We start from the raw sequence: 19,811 nt of genomic DNA, 5'->3' as shown, positions 1-19,811 counted from the left end.
GAGCTAAGATATTATTTGAACTGCCTTATAAGCATATCTATCTGTGTTTTGGACTAAGCAAGGACTTATTCGTGTCAAGTATCCTCAAGAATAACTGTGCTTCATAGACTTTCTGCGTGATTGCATTTTCCTCCGAAGTTCCCTATAGACTGCTGAGCTGCATTTGATATTTGCACCAAGTGTTGTGGACTTGAGTTTCTCTCTGCACCTGTTTGAATCACCGTGTGATAATATAGACTTTACCACTTATAAAACTGTGTCCTGTAGTTGTCTTGTTCCACGCAGAGTCTCCTGAGTTATCCCCTATATTTATTACAGGTATATACAGTGCTCGGTCCCTGGTGGTCAGTGGTATATACAGTGTTCGGTCCCTGGTGGTCAGTGGTATATACAGTGCTCGGTCCCTGGTGGTCAGTGTATATACAGTATATGGTCCCTGGTGGTCAGTAGTATATACAGTATATGCTCCCTGGTGGTCAGTGGTATATACAGTGTTCGGTCCCTGGTGGTCAGTGGTATATACAGCATATGGTCCCTGGTGGTCAGTGGCATATACAGTGCTCGGTCCCTGGTGGTCAGTGGTATATACAGTGTTCAGGCCCTGGTGGTCAGTGGTATATACAGTATATGGTCCCTGATGGTCAGTGGTATATACAGTGCTCGGTCCCTGGTGGTCAGTGGTATATACAGTGCTCAGTCCCTGGTGGTCAGTGTATATATACAGTATATGGTCCCTGGTGGTCAGTGGTATATATAGTGTTCGGTCCCTGATGGTCAGTGTATATACAGTGCTCAGTCCCTGGTGGTCAGTGGTATATACAGTGCTCGGTCCCTGGTGGTCAGTGGTATACACAGTGTTCGGTCCCTGGTGGTCAGTGTATATATACAATATATGGCCCCTGGTGGTCAGTGGTATATACAGTGTTCGGTCCCTGATGGTTAGTGTATATACAGTATATGGTCCCTGGTGGTCAGTGTATGTACAGTTTATGGTCAGTGGGATATGAGTTTCTGAGTGTTTAGAATATTTTTTTAATGGACACAAGTGTAACAAACCCTCAGCTGTGTGAAATACTAGAAGTTTTCAGAGTCTTGACGTAATGAAACGCCGAGAAGCGGATGGGAATATCGTGTGCAGATGAGAGGTGGCAGCAGAGTCTGCGTCCGGGGCTGCGGTGCGTCAGCTGCTTCTCTGCAGCCGTCACTTCTCCCGGGGCTGGAAACACGACATGTTCTACTCCGGGATCCTCACCGACAGCGCCAGGAAAGACGCGGATCTGCGGGAAGCCGCGTCCCTCCGACAGCAGCGGCGGATGAAGCAATCTGTGCAGTTTATCCACAAGGACTCGGCCGATCTGCTGCCTCTGGACGGCCTCAAGAAGCTGGGGACCTCCAAGGACACAGTAAGACACGGGATGGGGGTGGTGGGCGGCAGAGAGGGGCAGGGGGCCCAAAAATGACCCAAATGTGGGGCGTCACAGGCAAAGCAAGAACCACCAGCATCATCATAGGCAGATGGGGATGATGAAGATGATGGTGGTGATGGAGGACGGATTTACGGTCTACTCAGTGTGCTAATAATTATTTCACAAATTCTATTATAAGCCGGGAGGGGGCAAAATGCCAGCGGTGGTGATATGGGGGGCTCTGGGCGGTGACACAGTGAACATATATAAACGGGGGCTTTGGGAGGTGCAAGAGTTAATACAAGGCACTGTGCAAAAGTCTTAGGCAGATGTGAAGTATCTGGTGACCGCCCGTCTCCTCCATCATCAGTATCTGGTGACCACCTGTCACCTCCGTCATCAGTATCTGGTGACCGCCCGTCACCTCCATCATTAGTACCTGGTGACCACCCGTCACCTCCGTCATCAGTATCTGGTGACCGCCCGTCGCCTCCATCATTAGTATCCGGTGACCGCCCGTCGCCTCCATCATTAGTACCTGGTGACCACCCGTCTCCTCCATCATCAGTATCTGGTGACCGCCCGTCTCCTCCATCATCAGTATCTGGTGACCGCCCGTCTCCTCCATCATCAGTATCTGGTGACCGCCCGTCTCCTCCATCATCAGTATCTGGTGACCGCCCGTCTCCTCCATCATCAGTATCTGGTGACCGCCCGTCTCCTCCATCATCAGTATCTGGTGACCGCCCGTCTCCTCCATCATCAATATCTGGTGATCGCCCGTCTCCTCCGTCATCAGTATCTGGTGACCACCCGTCACCTCTATCATCAGTATCTGGTGATCGCCCGTCACCTCCGTCATCAGTATCTGGTGACCCCAGTCTCCTCCATCATCAATATCTGGTGACCGCCCGTCACCTCCATCATCAGTATCTGGTGACCGCCTGTCACCTCCATCATCAGTATCTGGTGACCGCCCGTCACCTCCATCATCAGTATCTGGTGACCACCCGTCACCTCCATCATCAGTATCTGGTGACCGCCCGTCTCCTCCATGATCAGTATCTGGTGACCGCCCATCACCTCCATCATCAGTATCTGGTGACCGCCCGTCGCCTCCATCATCAGTATCTGGTGACCGCCCGTCTCCTCCATCATCAGTATCTGGTGACCGCCCGTCTCCTCCATCATCAATATCTGGTGATCGCCCGTCTCCTCCGTCATCAGTATCTGGTGACCGCCCGTCACCTCCGTCATCAGTATCTGGTGACCGCCCGTCACCTCCATCATCAATATCTGGTGATCGCCCGTCTCCTCCATCATCAGTAACTGGTGATCGCCCGTCTCCTCCATCATCAGTATCTGGTGACCGCCCGTCACCTCCGTCATCAGTATCTGGTGACCACCCATCACCTCTATCATCAGTATCTGGTGATCGCCCGTCACCTCCATCATCAGTATCTGGTGACCCCAGTCACCTCCATCATCAGTATCTGGTGACCACCCGTCACCTCCATCATCAGTATCTGGTGACCGCCCATCCCCTCCATCATCAGTATCTGGTGACCGCCCGTCACCTCCATCATCAGTATCTGGTGACCGCCCGTCACCTCCATCATCAGTATCTGGTGACCACCCGTCACCTCCATCATCAGTATCTGGTGACCACCCGTCTCCTCCATCATCAGTATCTGGTGACCGCCCGTCACCTCCATCATCAGTATCTGGTGACCGCCCGTCGCCTCCATCATCAGTATCTGGAGACCGCCCGTCTCCTCCATCATCAGTATCTGGTGACCGCCCGTCTCCATCATCAATATCTGGTGATCGCCCGTCTCCTCCGTCATCAGTATCTGGTGACCGCCCGTCACCTCCGTCATCAGTATCTGGTGACCGCCCGTCACCTCCATCATCAGTATCTGGTGACTGCCCGTCACCTCCATCATCAGTATCTGGTGATCGCCCGTCTCCTCCATCATCAATATCTGGTGATCGCCCGTCACCTCCATCATCAGTATCTGGTGACCGCCCGTCTCCTCCATCATCAGTATCTGGTGACCGCCCGTCTCCTCCATCATCAGTATCTGGTGAACGCCCGTCACCTCCATCATCAGTATCTGGTGACCGCCCGTCTCCTCCATCATCAGTATCTGGTGACTGCCCGTCACCTCCATCATCAGTACCTGGTGACCGCCCGTCTCCTCAATCATCAGTATCTGGTGACCGCCCGTCACCTCCATCATCAGTATCTGGTGACCGCCCGTCACCTCCATCATCAGTATCTGGTGACCGCCCGTCTCCTCAATCATCAGTATCTGGTGACCGCCCGTCACCTCCATCATCAGTATCTGGTGACTGCCCGTCACCTCCATCATCAGTATCTGGTGATCGCCCGTCTCCTCCATCATCAATATCTGGTGATCGCCCGTCTCCTCCGTCATCAGTATCTGGTGACCGCCTGTCTCCTCCATCATCAGTATCTGGTGACCGCCCGTCACCTCCATCATCAGTATCTGGTGATCGCCCGTCTCCTCCATCATCAATATCTGGTGATTGCCCGTCTCCTCCGTCATCAATATCTGGTGATCGCCCGTCTGCTCCATCATCAGTATCTGGTGACTGCCCGTCACCTCCATCATCAGTAACTGGTGATCGCCCGTCACCTCCATCATCAGAATCTGGTGATCGCCCGTCCCCTCCATCATCAGTATCTGGTGATCGCCCGTCACCTCCATCATCAGTATCTGGTGACCCCAGTCACCTCCATCATCAGTATCTGGTGACCGCCCGTCACCTCCATCATCAATATCTGGTGACCCCAGTCACCTCCATCATCAGTATCTGGTGATCGCCCGTCCCCTCCATCATCAGTATCTGGTGATCGCCCGTCACCTCCATCATCAGTATCTGGTGACCCCAGTCACCTCCATCATCAGTATCTGGTGATCGCCCGTCCCCTCCATCATCAGTATCTGGTGATCGCCCGTCCCCTCCATCATCAGTATCTGGTGATCGCCCGTCACCTCCATCATCAGTATCTGGTGACCCCAGTCACCTCCATCATCAGTATCTGGTGATCGCCTGTCCCCTCCATCATCAGTATCTGGTGATCGCCCGTCACCTCCATCATCAGTATCTGGTGACCCCAGTCACCTCCATCATCAGTATCTGGTGATCGCCCGTCCCCTCCATCATCAGTATCTGGTGATCGCCCGTCCCCTCCATCATCAGTATCTGGTGATCGCCCGTCACCTCCATCATCAGTATCTGGTGACCCCAGTCACCTCCATCATCAGTATCTGGTGATCGCCCGTCCCCTCCATCATCAGTATCTGGTGATCGCCCGTCACCTCCATCATCAGTATCTGGTGACCCCAGTCACCTCCATCATCAGTATCTGGTGATCGCCCGTCCCCTCCATCATCAGTATCTGGTGACCGCCCGTCACCTCCATCATCAATATCTGGTGACCCCAGTCACCTCCATCATCAGTATCTGGTGATCGCCCGTCCCCTCCATCATCAGTATCTGGTGATCGCCCGTCACCTCCATCATCAGTATCTGGTGACCCCAGTCACCTCCATCATCAGTATCTGGTGATCGCCCGTCCCCTCCATCATCAGTATCTGGTGATCGCCCGTCCCCTCCATCATCAGTATCTGGTGATCGCCCGTCACCTCCATCATCAGTATCTGGTGACCCCAGTCACCTCCATCATCAGTATCTGGTGATCGCCCGTCCCCTCCATCATCAGTATCTGGTGATCGCCCGTCACCTCCATCATCAGTATCTGGTGACCCCAGTCACCTCCATCATCAGTATCTGGTGATCGCCCGTCCCCTCCATCATCAGTATCTGGTGATCGCCCGTCCCCTCCATCATCAGTATCTGGTGATCGCCCGTCACCTCCATCATCAGTATCTGGTGACCCCAGTCACCTCCATCATCAGTATCTGGTGATCGCCCGTCACCTCCATCATCAGTATCTGGTGACCCCAGTCACCTCCATCATCAGTATCTGGTGACCACCCGTCACCTCCATCATCAGTATCTGGTGACCGCCCGTCGCCTCCATCATCAGTATCTGGAGACCGCCCGTCTCCTCCATCATCAGTATCTGGTGACCGCCCGTCTCCATCATCAATATCTGGTGATCGCCCGTCTCCTCCATCATCAATATCTGGTGATCGCCCGTCACCTCCATCATCAGTATCTGGTGACCGCCCGTCTCCTCCATCATCAGTATCTGGTGACCGCCCGTCTCCTCCATCATCAGTATCTGGTGAACGCCCGTCTCCTCCATCATCAGTATCTGGTGAACGCCCGTCACCTCCATCATCAGTATCTGGTGACCACCCGTCACCTCCATCATCAGTATCTGGTGACCGCCCGTCTCCTCCATCATCAGTATCTGGTGACCGCCCGTCACCTCCATCATCAGTATCTGGTGACTGCCCGTCACCTCCATCATCAGTATCTGGTGATCGCCCGTCTCCTCCATCATCAATATCTGGTGATCGCCCGTCTCCTCCGTCATCAGTATCTGGTGACCGCCTGTCTCCTCCATCATCAGTATCTGGTGACCGCCCGCCATCATCAGTATCTGGTGATCGCCCGTCTCCTCCATCATCAATATCTGGTGATCGCCCGTCTCCTCCGTCATCAATATCTGGTGATCGCCCGTCTGCTCCATCATCAGTATCTGGTGACTGCCCGTCACCTCCATCATCAGTAACTGGTGATCGCCCGTCACCTCCATCATCAGAATCTGGTGATCGCCCGTCCCCTCCATCATCAGTATCTGGTGATCGCCCGTCACCTCCATCATCAGTATCTGGTGACCCCAGTCACCTCCATCATCAGTATCTGGTGATCGCCCGTCCCCTCCATCATCAGTATCTGGTGACCGCCCGTCACCTCCATCATCAATATCTGGTGACCCCAGTCACCTCCATCATCAGTATCTGGTGATCGCCCGTCCCCTCCATCATCAGTATCTGGTGATCGCCCGTCACCTCCATCATCAGTATCTGGTGACCCCAGTCACCTCCATCATCAGTATCTGGTGATCGCCCGTCCCCTCCATCATCAGTATCTGGTGATCGCCCGTCCCCTCCATCATCAGTATCTGGTGATCGCCCGTCACCTCCATCATCAGTATCTGGTGACCCCAGTCACCTCCATCATCAGTATCTGGTGATCGCCCGTCCCCTCCATCATCAGTATCTGGTGATCGCCCGTCACCTCCATCATCAGTATCTGGTGACCCCAGTCACCTCCATCATCAGTATCTGGTGATCGCCCGTCCCCTCCATCATCAGTATCTGGTGATCGCCCGTCCCCTCCATCATCAGTATCTGGTGATCGCCCGTCACCTCCATCATCAGTATCTGGTGACCCCAGTCACCTCCATCATCAGTATCTGGTGATCGCCCGTCCCCTCCATCATCAGTATCTGGTGACCGCCCGTCACCTCCATCATCAATATCTGGTGACCCCAGTCACATCCATCATCAGTATCTGGTGATCGCCCGTCCCCTCCATCATCAGTATCTGGTGATCGCCCGTCACCTCCATCATCAGTATCTGGTGATCGCCCGTCCCCTCCATCATCAGTATCTGGTGATCGCCCGTCACCTCCATCATCAGTATCTGGTGACCCCAGTCACCTCCATCATCAGTATCTGGTGACCGCCCGTCACCTCCATCATCAATATCTGGTGACCCCAGTCACATCCATCATCAGTATCTGGTGATCGCCCGTCCCCTCCATCATCAGTATCTGGTGATCGCCCGTCACCTCCATCATCAGTATCTGGTGACCCCAGTCACCTCCATCATCAGTATCTGGTGATCGCCCGTCCCCTCCATCATCAGTATCTGGTGACCGCCCGTCACCTCCATCATCAATATCTGGTGACCCCAGTCACATCCATCATCAGTATCTGGTGATCGCCCGTCCCCTCCATCATCAGTATCTGGTGATCGCCCGTCACCTCCATCATCAGTATCTGGTGACCCCAGTCACCTCCATCATCAGTATCTGGTGATCGCCCGTCCCCTCCATCATCAGTATCTGGTGACCCCAGTCACCTCCATCATCAGTATCTGGCGATCGCCCGTCACCTCCATCATCAGTATCTGGTGACCCCAGTCACCTCCATCATCAGTATCTGGTGATCGCCCGTCCCCTCCATCATCAGTATCTGGTGATCGCCCGTCCCCTCCATCATCAGTATTTGCTCACCGCCTCCAGGATGAGGAGTGAAACTACAACTCCCAGAATGCCCTCATCACTGATAGGCTCCGCTCACATCTGCAGCTTTGGATGTGACTGGAGTGTGAGATGTCGCCATGTGGTGGCGCCGCGGTGGAATCCGCATTATTGAGACATGATCTGGTCCTGAATACACATTGTGACGAAGTGTCAGAGTGAGCACCACAGTACTACTCACTCACGTGGCCCCACCCCTGCTGTGTAAGCCCCACCCCTGCTGTGTAAGCCCCTCCCGTGTGGAATCGGAAGCCCCTCCCCGCTGCAGTGACGTACACTTCCCCTACATGGTGGAGGATAAAACCATCGGATTTATGAAATGTCGCCCTCTCCTCTGTACAAGCGCCGGCTCCTCCTTCTTGTCTATTACACTACAGTCCCCACAAAATAAGAGAAGCTTTAGAATCAGGTTATGGCCACAATGTAAGAATCAGCAGAGATGTATCAGAATCCTATCAGCCCGGAACAGATACAATGTATCACCAGTGACAGCACCGAAGAATGGCAACAATGTAACAAGAACGAACAATGTTATTGTCACTGAGCCGTGTATCTAATCCTATCCTGTGTGATACTGACTGCTGAGCTGTGTATCTAATCCTGTATGATACAGGCTGCTGAGTGGTGTATCTAATCCTATCCTGTGTGATACTGTCTGCTGAGCTGTGTATCTAATCCTGTATGATACAGGCTGCTGAGTGGTGTATCTAATCCTATCCTGTGTGATACTGACTGCTGAGCTGTGTATCTAATCCTGTATGATACAGGCTGCTGAGTGGTGTATCTAATCCTATCCTGTGTGATACTGACTGCTGAGCTGTGTATCTAATCCTGTATGATACAGGCTGCTGAGCCGTGTATCTAATCCTATCCTGTGTGATACTGACTGCTGAGCCGTGTATCTAATCCTATCCTGTGATACTGACTGCTGACCTGTGTATCTAATCCTGTCCTGTGATACTGACTGCTGACCTGTGTATCTAATCCTATCCTGTGATACTGACTGCTGAGCCGTGTATCTAATCCTATCCTGTGATACTGACTGCTGACCTGTGTATCTAATCCTGTCCTGTGATACTGACTGCTGACCTGTGTATCTAATCCTATCCTGTGATACTGACTGCTGAGCCGTGTATCTAATCCTGTCCTGTGATGGTTTCTTGCTTCCTCTCCAGCCTCACATCACCAGGACTCTGCTCCTCATACTGACACTTCTCTTAACCCCTCCATTGCAAGCGTCTCCTTGCAGGCCGCCCAGGATGACAAGTGATCTGTCTGCTGGGAACAGGGCTGCCACTAGAAATTTCGGGGCCCCATACTGGCAAAATTTTTGGGGCCCCCTTAAGACTCCGCCCAGGCTCCACCCCAGCCCCGCCTCCATGCTTCACCCCTCGAACTGTCCACAGTCCCACCGCTCTCTCTAGGAAAAAATCCACTTCTCACCTATCACACATTAACAGTTCCCATCACCAGATCACACATGTAGCCGGCAGCTTTTGATTTGGCCAAAAGATTTTTTTAAGCCACCACCAGTAGCGTAGCTACCAGGGGGGCAGAGGGGGCGGTCGCCCCGGGCCCTGTGCTCTGAGGGGGCCCACCCAGAGCTACGCTACTGTCAGGGCCGGCGTTAGGGGCCCCTGCCTCCGGGCAATGTTTATCTTTAATTTCCCCTGCGTTTGTACTGTGTATGTAGCTAAAGTAACATGCACGGTACAAACACTCACAGGGAGTCAGCAGAGAGAAGAGAAGGCCTCCAATCAGAGTGCAGGGAGTGAGTCATGTGATCGCTCTTCTGCAGTCTGTGGAGGAGAGGGGGAAGGGAGGCCACTCACCCAATCCCGGCTGAGCGCGCTCTGCTCAAAGCTCCTGTGCTGCAGAGAAGTGATCAGCTCCAGCAGCAGCTCCAGCAGCCGGGGCCGCAGGGGGACTCTGCCTCAGACCTGAGCTCACTGCCTGCACATGATGTCTGCAGCATCTGACTTGGAGGAGCCTGAGGAGCAGCCCCCAGGACCAGAGGACACTCTCCACACAGCATGATGAGTATCTTGGCACATGTCATTTGCTATTTGATATGTCTGATCTGTTGCCTTGAATACATACATACAGGCACAGTATATAAAGCAATGAAGGTTCTTAAAGGGAACCTGTCACCCCGTTTTTTAAAGATGAGATAAAAATAGCGTTAAATAGGGGCAGAGCTGGGCTTTACATTAGTGTCTTTTTTGTGCCTTTATTCCCCACCTATGCTGCTGAAATACCTTTGTAAAGTCGCCATTTTGGGCTGTCACGCACACTGGTCTGGTCAAATGGGCGTGGTGACATCGCTGTTTCTTCCCCCAGATCTTGCTTATCTGCCCGTTGGTGGCGTAGTGGTTTTCACATGTCCAGCTGCCGAATCCACTGCGCAGGTGAAGGAAAAGAAGGCGATCTGCGCTATTCCCCTGGTGATCGGTGGGGGCGGCCATCTTCCTGAGGCCGCGCGTGCGCAGATGGAGCGCTCTGCTGCACAGGGCTTCAGGAAAATGGCCACGGGATGCCGCGCGTGCGCAGATGGAGATCGCGGCGGCCATTTTCCTGAAGCCCCGGGAAGCCGAGCACTCCATCTGCGCACGCGCGGCCTCAGGAAGATGGCCGCCCCCACCGATCACCAGGGGAATAGCGCAGATCGTGCTCTTTTCCTTCACCTGCGCAGTGGATTCGGCAGTTGGGCATGCGCACACCACTACGCCACCAACGGACAGATAAGCAAGATCTGGGGGAAGAAACAGCGATGTCACCACGCCCATTTGACCAGACCAGCGTGAGTGACAGCCCAAAATGGCGACTTTACAAAGGTATTTCAGCAGCATAGGTGGGGAATAAAGGCACAAAAATACACTAATGTAAAGCACAGCTCTGCCCCTATTTAACGCTATTTTTATCTCATCTTTAAAAAACGGGGTGACAGGTTCCCTTTAAACTTGTACGTCTTGTTTATCCTGCAATCTGGACAGACACTGAACACTGACATGTGATCGATAAGTGTCTTGCACATAATTTATTTACTGCTGATTAGCTTATGAGAAGGAGAATGATTATTTTCTTAAGTTTGCGAGCGGCTGGAATCTTGCAGGACGGCTTTTACATGTGGGAGCCTGTCACCATATAAGGTCCGGCCAGCATCTGTACTATGCCCTCACACAGTGTTCTAGAATGCTCTCTATGTCCCCAATCCTCTATGCAAGGCACAAAAAAGAGCTTTTATTATAATCGCGGATGGCGCAGTCCGGGCGTCACAGTCTTGATCCGGCGCCGACCCTCTTCCTGTGATCGCTGTCCCTCTTCGTGTGGAAGATGCATCCTACATCATGCATTCAGTGTCCTCTATCGCACTCCCGTGCAGGTGCACTTCTCTTTGCCCTGCTGAAGTCAGAGCACAGTATTGTAGTGCACATGCGCCAGCTTTATTTCCAGGTAATCAGCTATTTGGCCTTTCCCAGCGCACATGCACTACAGTACTTGGCTCTTCTTTCAGCAGCCTAGAGAGAAGTGCGCCTGCACAGGAGCGTGATGGGTGACACTGTGTGGATGACGTAGGATGTGTCATACAGGTGAAGCAGTAATGGAGGCTGGCGATCTTAAGTCAAGACCAGTGATGCCTTGGTGAGAGCCATTGGTGAGTATAATGAGAGGTCATTTTTATGCCTTGCGGAGGGGATTGGGGACACATTTACAGCCTTCCTTATAGAGGCTGCCTATGGGAGCTGCATTATACTATAAAGTCTTCCTATGTGAAGGGCATTATACTATAGGGTCTGCCTATGGGGAGTGCATGATACTATATGGAGGCCTATGGGGAATGTATTATACCATATTGAGGACTATCTGGTGTATTATGCTATATGGAGGCTATCTAGAGGGCCATCATTCAGTGTGGAGATTACAGCGACGGGGCCATCATACAGTGTTGGAGCCAGTTTGGGGGATATTAACGGGTCAGTATATACAGTGAGGGGGCATCATACTGTGTATAGGGGAGCTGTACAGTGGGGGAGACTCTGGACTTTATTAATTGTAAAGTGGGCACTTATTCTTACAGGGGAACTCAGGTTACTGTGACTATCAAAGGGTCACACACAGAGGGCATTATTACTTTCTAGGGGACAAAATGTGGGCACTGTTTTCTAGGGCACTTGCCCCTGACATTACTATATTATAGAGGGGTGCTTTAGAATTTAGAGGGCACAGAGAACCACACAGCAGGTGCAGTAATAGGGACACACACGGCAGCAGCGGCTCAGTATTGGGGTATCAGGGTCAGTAATAGGGACACGTACAGCAGCAGCTGCTCAGTATTGGGGTATCGGGGCAGTAATAGGGACACATACGGCAGCAGCGGCTCAGTATTGGGGTCTCAGGGGCAGTAATAAGGACTCATACGGCAGCAGTGGCTCAGTATTGGGGTATCAGGGGCAGTAATAGGGACACATACGGCAGCAGTGGCTCAGTATTGGGGTATCGGGGCAGTAATAGGGACACATACGGCAGCAGTGGCTCAGTATTGGGGTATCAGGGCAGTAATAGGGACACATACGGCAGTAGTGGCTCTGTATTGGGGTATCAGCAGGATGAGGAGGTTGTGCAGGTTGGGAACAGATGGTGATGGGGCTGGAATGTGAGAAGTGAAACGTGTCTTTGTTGTATTCTCTGCAGATGAGTTGTAGCTGGAAGAAGTTGTCATGTCGGTCTGGGCCAGATGGAAAAGACGGGAAAAATGAACAATTCTATCAGAAAGAACGTCAGAGGTAAGTCATTATCTGTAACTGTGCAGTGATCTGTTATATGTTCTGTAAGACTGGTATTTACCACTGACCATATGTTGGTCTTTATATAGAGATTATCTTCAGTAATAGCGCGGTCATCTGCTGAGGTTCTCCTCCACTATTAGGGCGCATCACTGAATTGTAATGAAGGTTACCTGGTTAGGGGCCCACTCAGAAGCTTCGCCCCCCCTGGACCAAAACCCTAGCTACGCCTCTGGCCACCACCATAACATGGTAGACACTTTTGGCCGGGCCCTACTCTACTGTAACCTACTAAATATTTGTTAAAATACGCAATACAATTTAGGTATATTTTTATTTATTTTTCTATTTTTAAAGTGACCAATAATATCACATACAACGAACAAATACCACCGCACCATGTCCAGACCACATATTACCAAAAGTGACCGAATAATATCACATAGAAAGAACAAATTCCGCTACACCATGATCAGACACCATATTATTACCACAGTGATCGAATAATATCAAATACAGGGAACAAATACCACAACACCAAGTCCAGACCACATATTACCACCATACAGTGACTGAATACTACAATACTGATCAGTAAGAAAAAAAAACAAAAAAAAACCACAATACTAATATCATCAGAGCCATTATACACGGGAGATCTGTACCTAGTATGCAGTGTCAGTGTACAAGTAAAACAGTGATCACCAGTGACATTATACACAGGAGCTCTGTATATAGCGTATAGTGTACAGGTAATTCAGTGATCACCAGTGACATTATACACAGGAGCTCTGCATATAGCGTATAGTGTACAGGTAATTCAGTGATCACCAGTGACATTATACACAGGAGCTCTGTATATAGTGTATAGTGTACAGGTAAGGGCTGTCCCACACGTCCAGATAATTCCGGTACCGGAATAAATCGGTACCGGAGTTATCCGTATCCATGTGCCTGGGAACTCACGGAGGCCATACGTGCGGCACACGTGTGCCGCCCGTATGGCGAGTGGGTACCACACGGAGCGTGTGGTACCCACTCTGCATGGTGCTGAAGCTGCGATTCATATCCTCTCTGCAGTAGCGTTTGCTGCAGAGAAAATATGAAGAATAGTGTTTAAAATAAAGATCCATGTGTCCGCCGCCCCCCCACCCCCTGTGCGCCCCCCCCGCTGGTCAGAAAATACTTACCCGCCTCCCTCGCTGCTTCCTGGTCTGGCCGCGGCTTCTCCTGCATGCAGTCACGTGGGGCCGATCATTTACAGTCATGAATATGTGGCTCCACCTCCCATAGGGGCGGAGCCGACTATTCATGATTGTAAATGATCGGCCCCACGTGACCGCATACAGTAAGCCGCGGCCAGACCAGGAAGGAGCGAGGGAGCGGGTAAGTATTTTCTGACCAGCGGGGGGGGCGCACAGGGGGTGGGGGGGCGGCGGACACATGGATCTTTATTTTTAACACTATTCTTCATATTTTCTCAACAGCAAACGCTGCTGGAGAGAAGATATGAATACCGGCTTCAGCACCATGTGGGGGGGACAGCGCTTACTGTAGCGCTGTCTCCTGCACGCACACGGACCCCAGACGGAGAATGTCCGTGTGAGGTCCGTGTTTTACGCGGACCCATTGACTCTATTGGGTCCGTGTAAAACGTGCGCTCCCACGAACACTGACATGTCTCCGTGTTTGGCACACGGAGACACGGTCCGCAAAAAATCAATGACATCTGAACAGATGCATTGATTTTTATGGGTCTACGTGTGTCAGTGTCTCCGGTACGTGAGGAAACTGTCACCTCACGTACCGGAGCCACTGACGTGTGAAACCGGCCTAACAGTGATCACCAGTGATATTATACACAGGAGCTCTGTATATAGCGTATAGTGTACAGGTAATACAGAAATCACCAGTGACATTATACACAGGAGCTCTGTATATAGTGTACAGGTAATAGTGATCACCAGTGACATTATACACAGGAGCTCTGTATATAGTGTACAGGTAATACAGTGAACACCAGTGACATTATACACAGGAGCTCTGTATATAGTGTATAGTGTACAGGTAATACAGTAATCATCAGCGACATTATACACAGGAGCTCTGTATATAGCGTATAGTGGTAATACAGAAATCACCAGTGACATTATACACAGGAGCTCTGTATATAGTGTATAGAGTACAGCTAATACAGAAATCACCAGTGACATTATACACAGGAGCTCTGTATATAGTGTACAGGTAATACAGTGATCACCAGTGACATTATACACAGGAGATCTGTATATAGTGTCAGTGTACAGGTAATACAGTGATCACAGTGACATTATACACAGGAACTCTGTATATCGTGTATAGTGTACAGGTAATACAGTGATCACAGCGACATTATACACAGGAGCACTGTATATAGTGTATAGTGTACAGGTAATACAGTGATCACCAGTGACATTATACACAGGAGCTCTGTATATAGCGTATATGTAATACAGTGATCACAGTGACATTATACACAGGAGCTCTGTATATAGTGTATAGTGTACAGGTAATACAGTAATCACCAGTGACATTATACACAGGAGATCTGTATATAGTGTCAGTGTACAGGTAATACAGTGATCACAGTGACATTATACACAGGAACTCTGTATATCGTGTATAGTGTACAGGTAATACAGTGATCACAGCGACATTATACACAGGAGCTCTGTATATAGTGTATAGTGTACAGGTAATTCAATGATCACCAGTGACATTATACACAGGAGCTCTGTATATAGTGTACAGGTAATTCAGTGATCACCAGTGACATTATACACAGGAGCTCTGTGTATAGTGTACATGTAATACATTGATCACAGTGACATTATACACAGGAGCTCTGTATATAGTGTATAGTGTACAGGTAATACAGTAATCATCAGTGACATTATACACAGGAGATCTGTATATAGTGTATAGTGTCAGTGTATAGGTAATACACTGACTCACCAGTGACGTCTCTAGGTGAAGTCCTTCATCTTTGTTCTTCATCTTTCATTCAGCACAGACCGCTGTCATTTCTTCCAGCCAGGACACAGACCGCTGTCATTTCTTCCAGCCAGGACTTGTCTCTGCAGGAAATAACACAGTTATCTCGAGCTCTGCTTGCAGAACACATCACTTAATTTTTCACAACTTCTACATTACACCACATGAAGAAAAAAAGGTGACATAGTGTCACTCTACACAGTAACAGGACCACCCCACCCCCATTTAAAACAGTATCCTCAAAAAATAAAATAAATACATGACTGCAGTAATAGTATCCCTTAATTAGCCCCTATGGTAATAATAATATTCCCCATCCTGGCCCCCATGTGTCTCATTCCTGGCTCCAACATTCTTTCCCCCAGTGCAGGGCCAGCGTTAGGGGCAGGCAGACCAGGCAGCTGCCTGTGGGCCCTGCTCCCCCAGGAGCCCCCAGCTAGCGGCAAGTCACGCAGCCGCTATGGGGCCCCTGTGAGGCAGGGGGGCCCGCCTGCCGCCAGCGCCGGCTCCCCCGCCGCATTGAACTATACCGGCGTCTGCCGGTACAGTTCAAAGCAATGATAGAGGAGAGAGCGTCACCTGACGCTCCCTCTCCCATCATTCCCCGCTCTGCCTCTGACACAGTGGGTGCGCATCATCGCGTACTCAGTGTCCCAGGCAGTGCGGCGGCAGCCGCCGACACAGGAGCAGGGAGTAGCGCGGGCTCGGGGAGAGGTAAGGAGCTTGTGTATTTTTTTTGTTTATTTTTTTTACTGGACTGTGCAGCCTTTCTCAGTAGGAGAGAGGCGGGGAGTGAAGGGGGGATGTGGGCTCTGCTGTATACTACTGTGGGCTCTGCTGTATACTATTGTGTGGGCTCTGGTGTATACTACTCTGGGCTGTGCTGTATACTATGGGGGTATATTATATTCTATGGGGGAGGCTGTGTTATATATTTGTGGGTACATTATACATTATATTCTATGGAGGGGGCTGCATTATATTCTGTGTGGGGCTTTATTTAGATTTTATGAGGGATGATTGCATCATACCCTTTGATGGGACTACATTATATTCTATGGGGAGGTGGGCTGTATTATATCCTCTTCGGGGCTACGTTATATTCTATGGGGGGCTGCATTATATTCTATGGGGAGGTTACATTATACTCTGGGGGGTTACATTATACTCTGGGGTGGCTGCATCATACTCTGTGGGGTGGTGGCTGCATTATACTATATGTGGGCTGAATTATACAGTATCGAGGACTATGGGGAATACATTATACTATATGAAGAACTATGGGGTGCATTATACTATGGGAAGTGAATTGTACTACATGGATGACTATGGCGGTGCATTATACTATATGGAGCACTGTGAGGAGTGTATTATGCTATATGGAGGACTGAGAGGACTGAGGATTATATTTTAATATATGGAAGACTATGAGGAGTGTATTATACTATATGGAGGACAATGGGAAGTGTATAATACTATATGGCGGACTATGAGGAGTGTATTATACTATATGGAGGACTATGGGGCACATTATATTATATGGAGGACTATGGGGTGTATTATACTAAACAGGAAAAATGCTGCCTATTCATTGGGTGATTGGATTGTTTATGCCGGAATAAAAATCATTGTTCTCAGCAGGACATCGCCGGTGTAAACTGTAGATGTGCTGCTGATAACATGATACTGTATGGTGATCTGTTAGTGATCGTTCTGTCCCCTTCATTCTTTCTCAGATGGTGGAAAGAGGCCGGGAAACAAGCGTCCAACGACTTCAGTGTTGTCGATCACACTCGTTTAGCGGCCTGAGATCAGCGCATGTAAATACAGCAGAAATGCTTCTGTATGATGTGCAATATGTTAGCATTTGGGGCCCCATTTTAAACTTTGCCTAGGGCCCTACTTTGCCTAAAACCGGCCCTGCCCCCAGTGTCTCCAGCAGTCTGCCCCCAGTGTCTCCAGCATTTTGCCCCCAGTGTCTCCTGCATTTTGCCCCCAGTGTCTCGAGCATTCTGCCCCCAGTGTCTCGAGCATTCTGCCCCCAGTGTGTCCAGCATTCAGCCCCGGGCCCCCGCTCTCAATAATAATAATAATAATAATAAAAAAAAAGTTCTTCTTACCTGACCGCGCTCCTGCTCCCTCCACTCAGCTGAAGCGCGCACTTGCCGGCAGCTGACACTGACGTCGACAACGTGCGCGCTGCGGCTGACGTCAGCTGCCAGCCTCCGATTGGCTGGCGGCTGTTAACTATTGACGTGCCCCCTCTGCCCACCGGGCCCCATACGTCAGTCAGGGCAGTAATGCCCTGATGGCGGCCCTGGCTGGGTATCTTGTTTTATCATCGGTCACCAGAAATCAGTCAGAAGAGAAAACACAGAACCTGCAACTACCGTAATCACTGTGCAAAATGAATATACACTGCACAGTACCACTCCTCCTGTATATATACACTGTACAGTACCACTCCTCCTGTATATACACACTGCACAGTACCGCTCCTCCTGTCCTGTATATATACACTGCACAGTACCAATTCTCCTGTCCTGTATATATATAACGCACAGTACCTCTCCTCCTGTCCTGTATATATACACTGCACAGTACCACTCCTCCTGTCCTGTATATATACACTGCACAGTACCAATTCTCCTGTCCTGTATATATATAACGCACAGTACCTCTCCTCCTGTCCTGTATATATACACTGCACAGTACCACTCCTCCTGTCCTGTATATATACACTGCACAGTACCACTCCTCCTGTCCTGTATATATACACTGCACAGTACCACCCCTCCTGTCCTGTATATATACACTGCACAGTACCACTCCTCCTGTCCTGTATATATACACTGCACAGTACCACTCCTCCTGTCCTGTATATATACACTGCACAGTACCACTCCTCCAGTCCTGTATATACACACTGCACAGTACTACTCCTCCTGTCCTGTATATATACACTGCACAGTACCACTCCTCCTGTCCTGTATATATACACTGCACAGTACCACTCCTCCTGTATATATACACTGCACAGTACCACTCCTCCTCTCCTGTATATATACACTGCACAGTACCACTCCTCCTGTCCTGTATATATACACTGCACAGTACCACTCCTCCTGTCCTGTATATATACACTGCACAGTACTACTCCTCCTGTCCTGTATATATACACTGCACAGTACCACTCCTCCTGTCCTGTATATACACTGCACAGTACCACTCCTCCTGTATATATACACTGCACAGTACCACTCCTCCTGTATATATACACTGCACAGTACCACTCCTCCTGTATATATACACTGCACAGTACCACTCCTCCTGTATATATACAGTGCACAGTACCACTCCTCCTGTCCTGTGTGTATATATACAGTGCACAGTACCACTCCTCCTGTCCTGTGTGTATATATACAGTGCACAGTACCACTCCTCCTGTCCTGTGTATATATACACTACACAGTACCACTCCTCCTGTCCTGTATATATACACTGCACAGTACCACTCCTCCTGTCCTGTATATATACAGTGCACAGTACCTCTTCTCCTGTCCTGTATATATACAGTGCACAGTACCACTCCTCCTGTCCTGTATATATACACTGCACAGTACCACTCCTCCTGTCCTGTATATATACAGTGCACAGTACCTCTCCTCCTGTCCTGTATATATACAGTGCACAGTACCACTCCTCCTGTCCTGTATACATACACTGCACAGTACCACTTCTCCTGTCCTGTATATATACACTGCACAGTACCACTCATCCTGTCCTGTATATATACACTGCACAGTATCACTCCTCCTGTCCTGTATACACTGCACAGTACCACTCCTCCTGTATATATACACTGCTCAGTACCACTCCTCCTGTATATATACTGCACAGTACCACTCCTCCTGTATATATACTGCACAGTACCACTCCTCCTGTATATATACACTGCACAGTACTACTCCTCCTGTATATACACTGCACAGTACCTCTCCTCCTGTATATATACACTGCACAGTACCGCTCCTCCTGTATATGTACACTGCACAGTACCACTCCTCCTGTCCTGTATATATACACTGCACAGTACCACTCCTCCTGTCCTGTGTATATATATATACAGTGCACAGTACCACTCTCCTGTCCTGTGTATATATACAGTGCACAGTACCACTCCTCCTGTCCTGTATATATACACTGCACAGTACCACTTCTCCTGTCCTGTATATATACCCTGCACAGTACCACTCCTCCTGTCCTGTATATATACACTGCACAGTAGCACTCCTCCTGTCCTGTATATATACA

General features: G+C 50.1%; 1 protein-coding gene across 1 annotated transcript in view; it reads left to right on the top strand.

The window, feature by feature from the left end:
- The first annotated feature begins 1,128 nt into the window (after positions 1–1,128).
- NRIP3 (nuclear receptor interacting protein 3) overlaps positions 1,129–19,811 on the top strand; it is a 43,702-nt gene continuing 25,019 nt past the window's right edge. The window contains exon 1 of the mRNA XM_077286636.1: positions 1,129–1,403. Coding sequence (XP_077142751.1) covers positions 1,230–1,403 — 174 coding nt within the window. The 5' untranslated portion in view covers positions 1,129–1,229. The remainder of the gene's footprint in view (positions 1,404–19,811) is intronic.

The sequence above is a fragment of the Ranitomeya variabilis genome, chromosome 2, assembly GCF_051348905.1.
Source record: "Ranitomeya variabilis isolate aRanVar5 chromosome 2, aRanVar5.hap1, whole genome shotgun sequence".
Classification (NCBI taxonomy): Eukaryota; Metazoa; Chordata; class Amphibia; order Anura; family Dendrobatidae; genus Ranitomeya; species Ranitomeya variabilis.
Note: the sequence above shows the minus strand (reverse complement) of the source record. Positions and strands in the feature narration are given on the sequence as shown.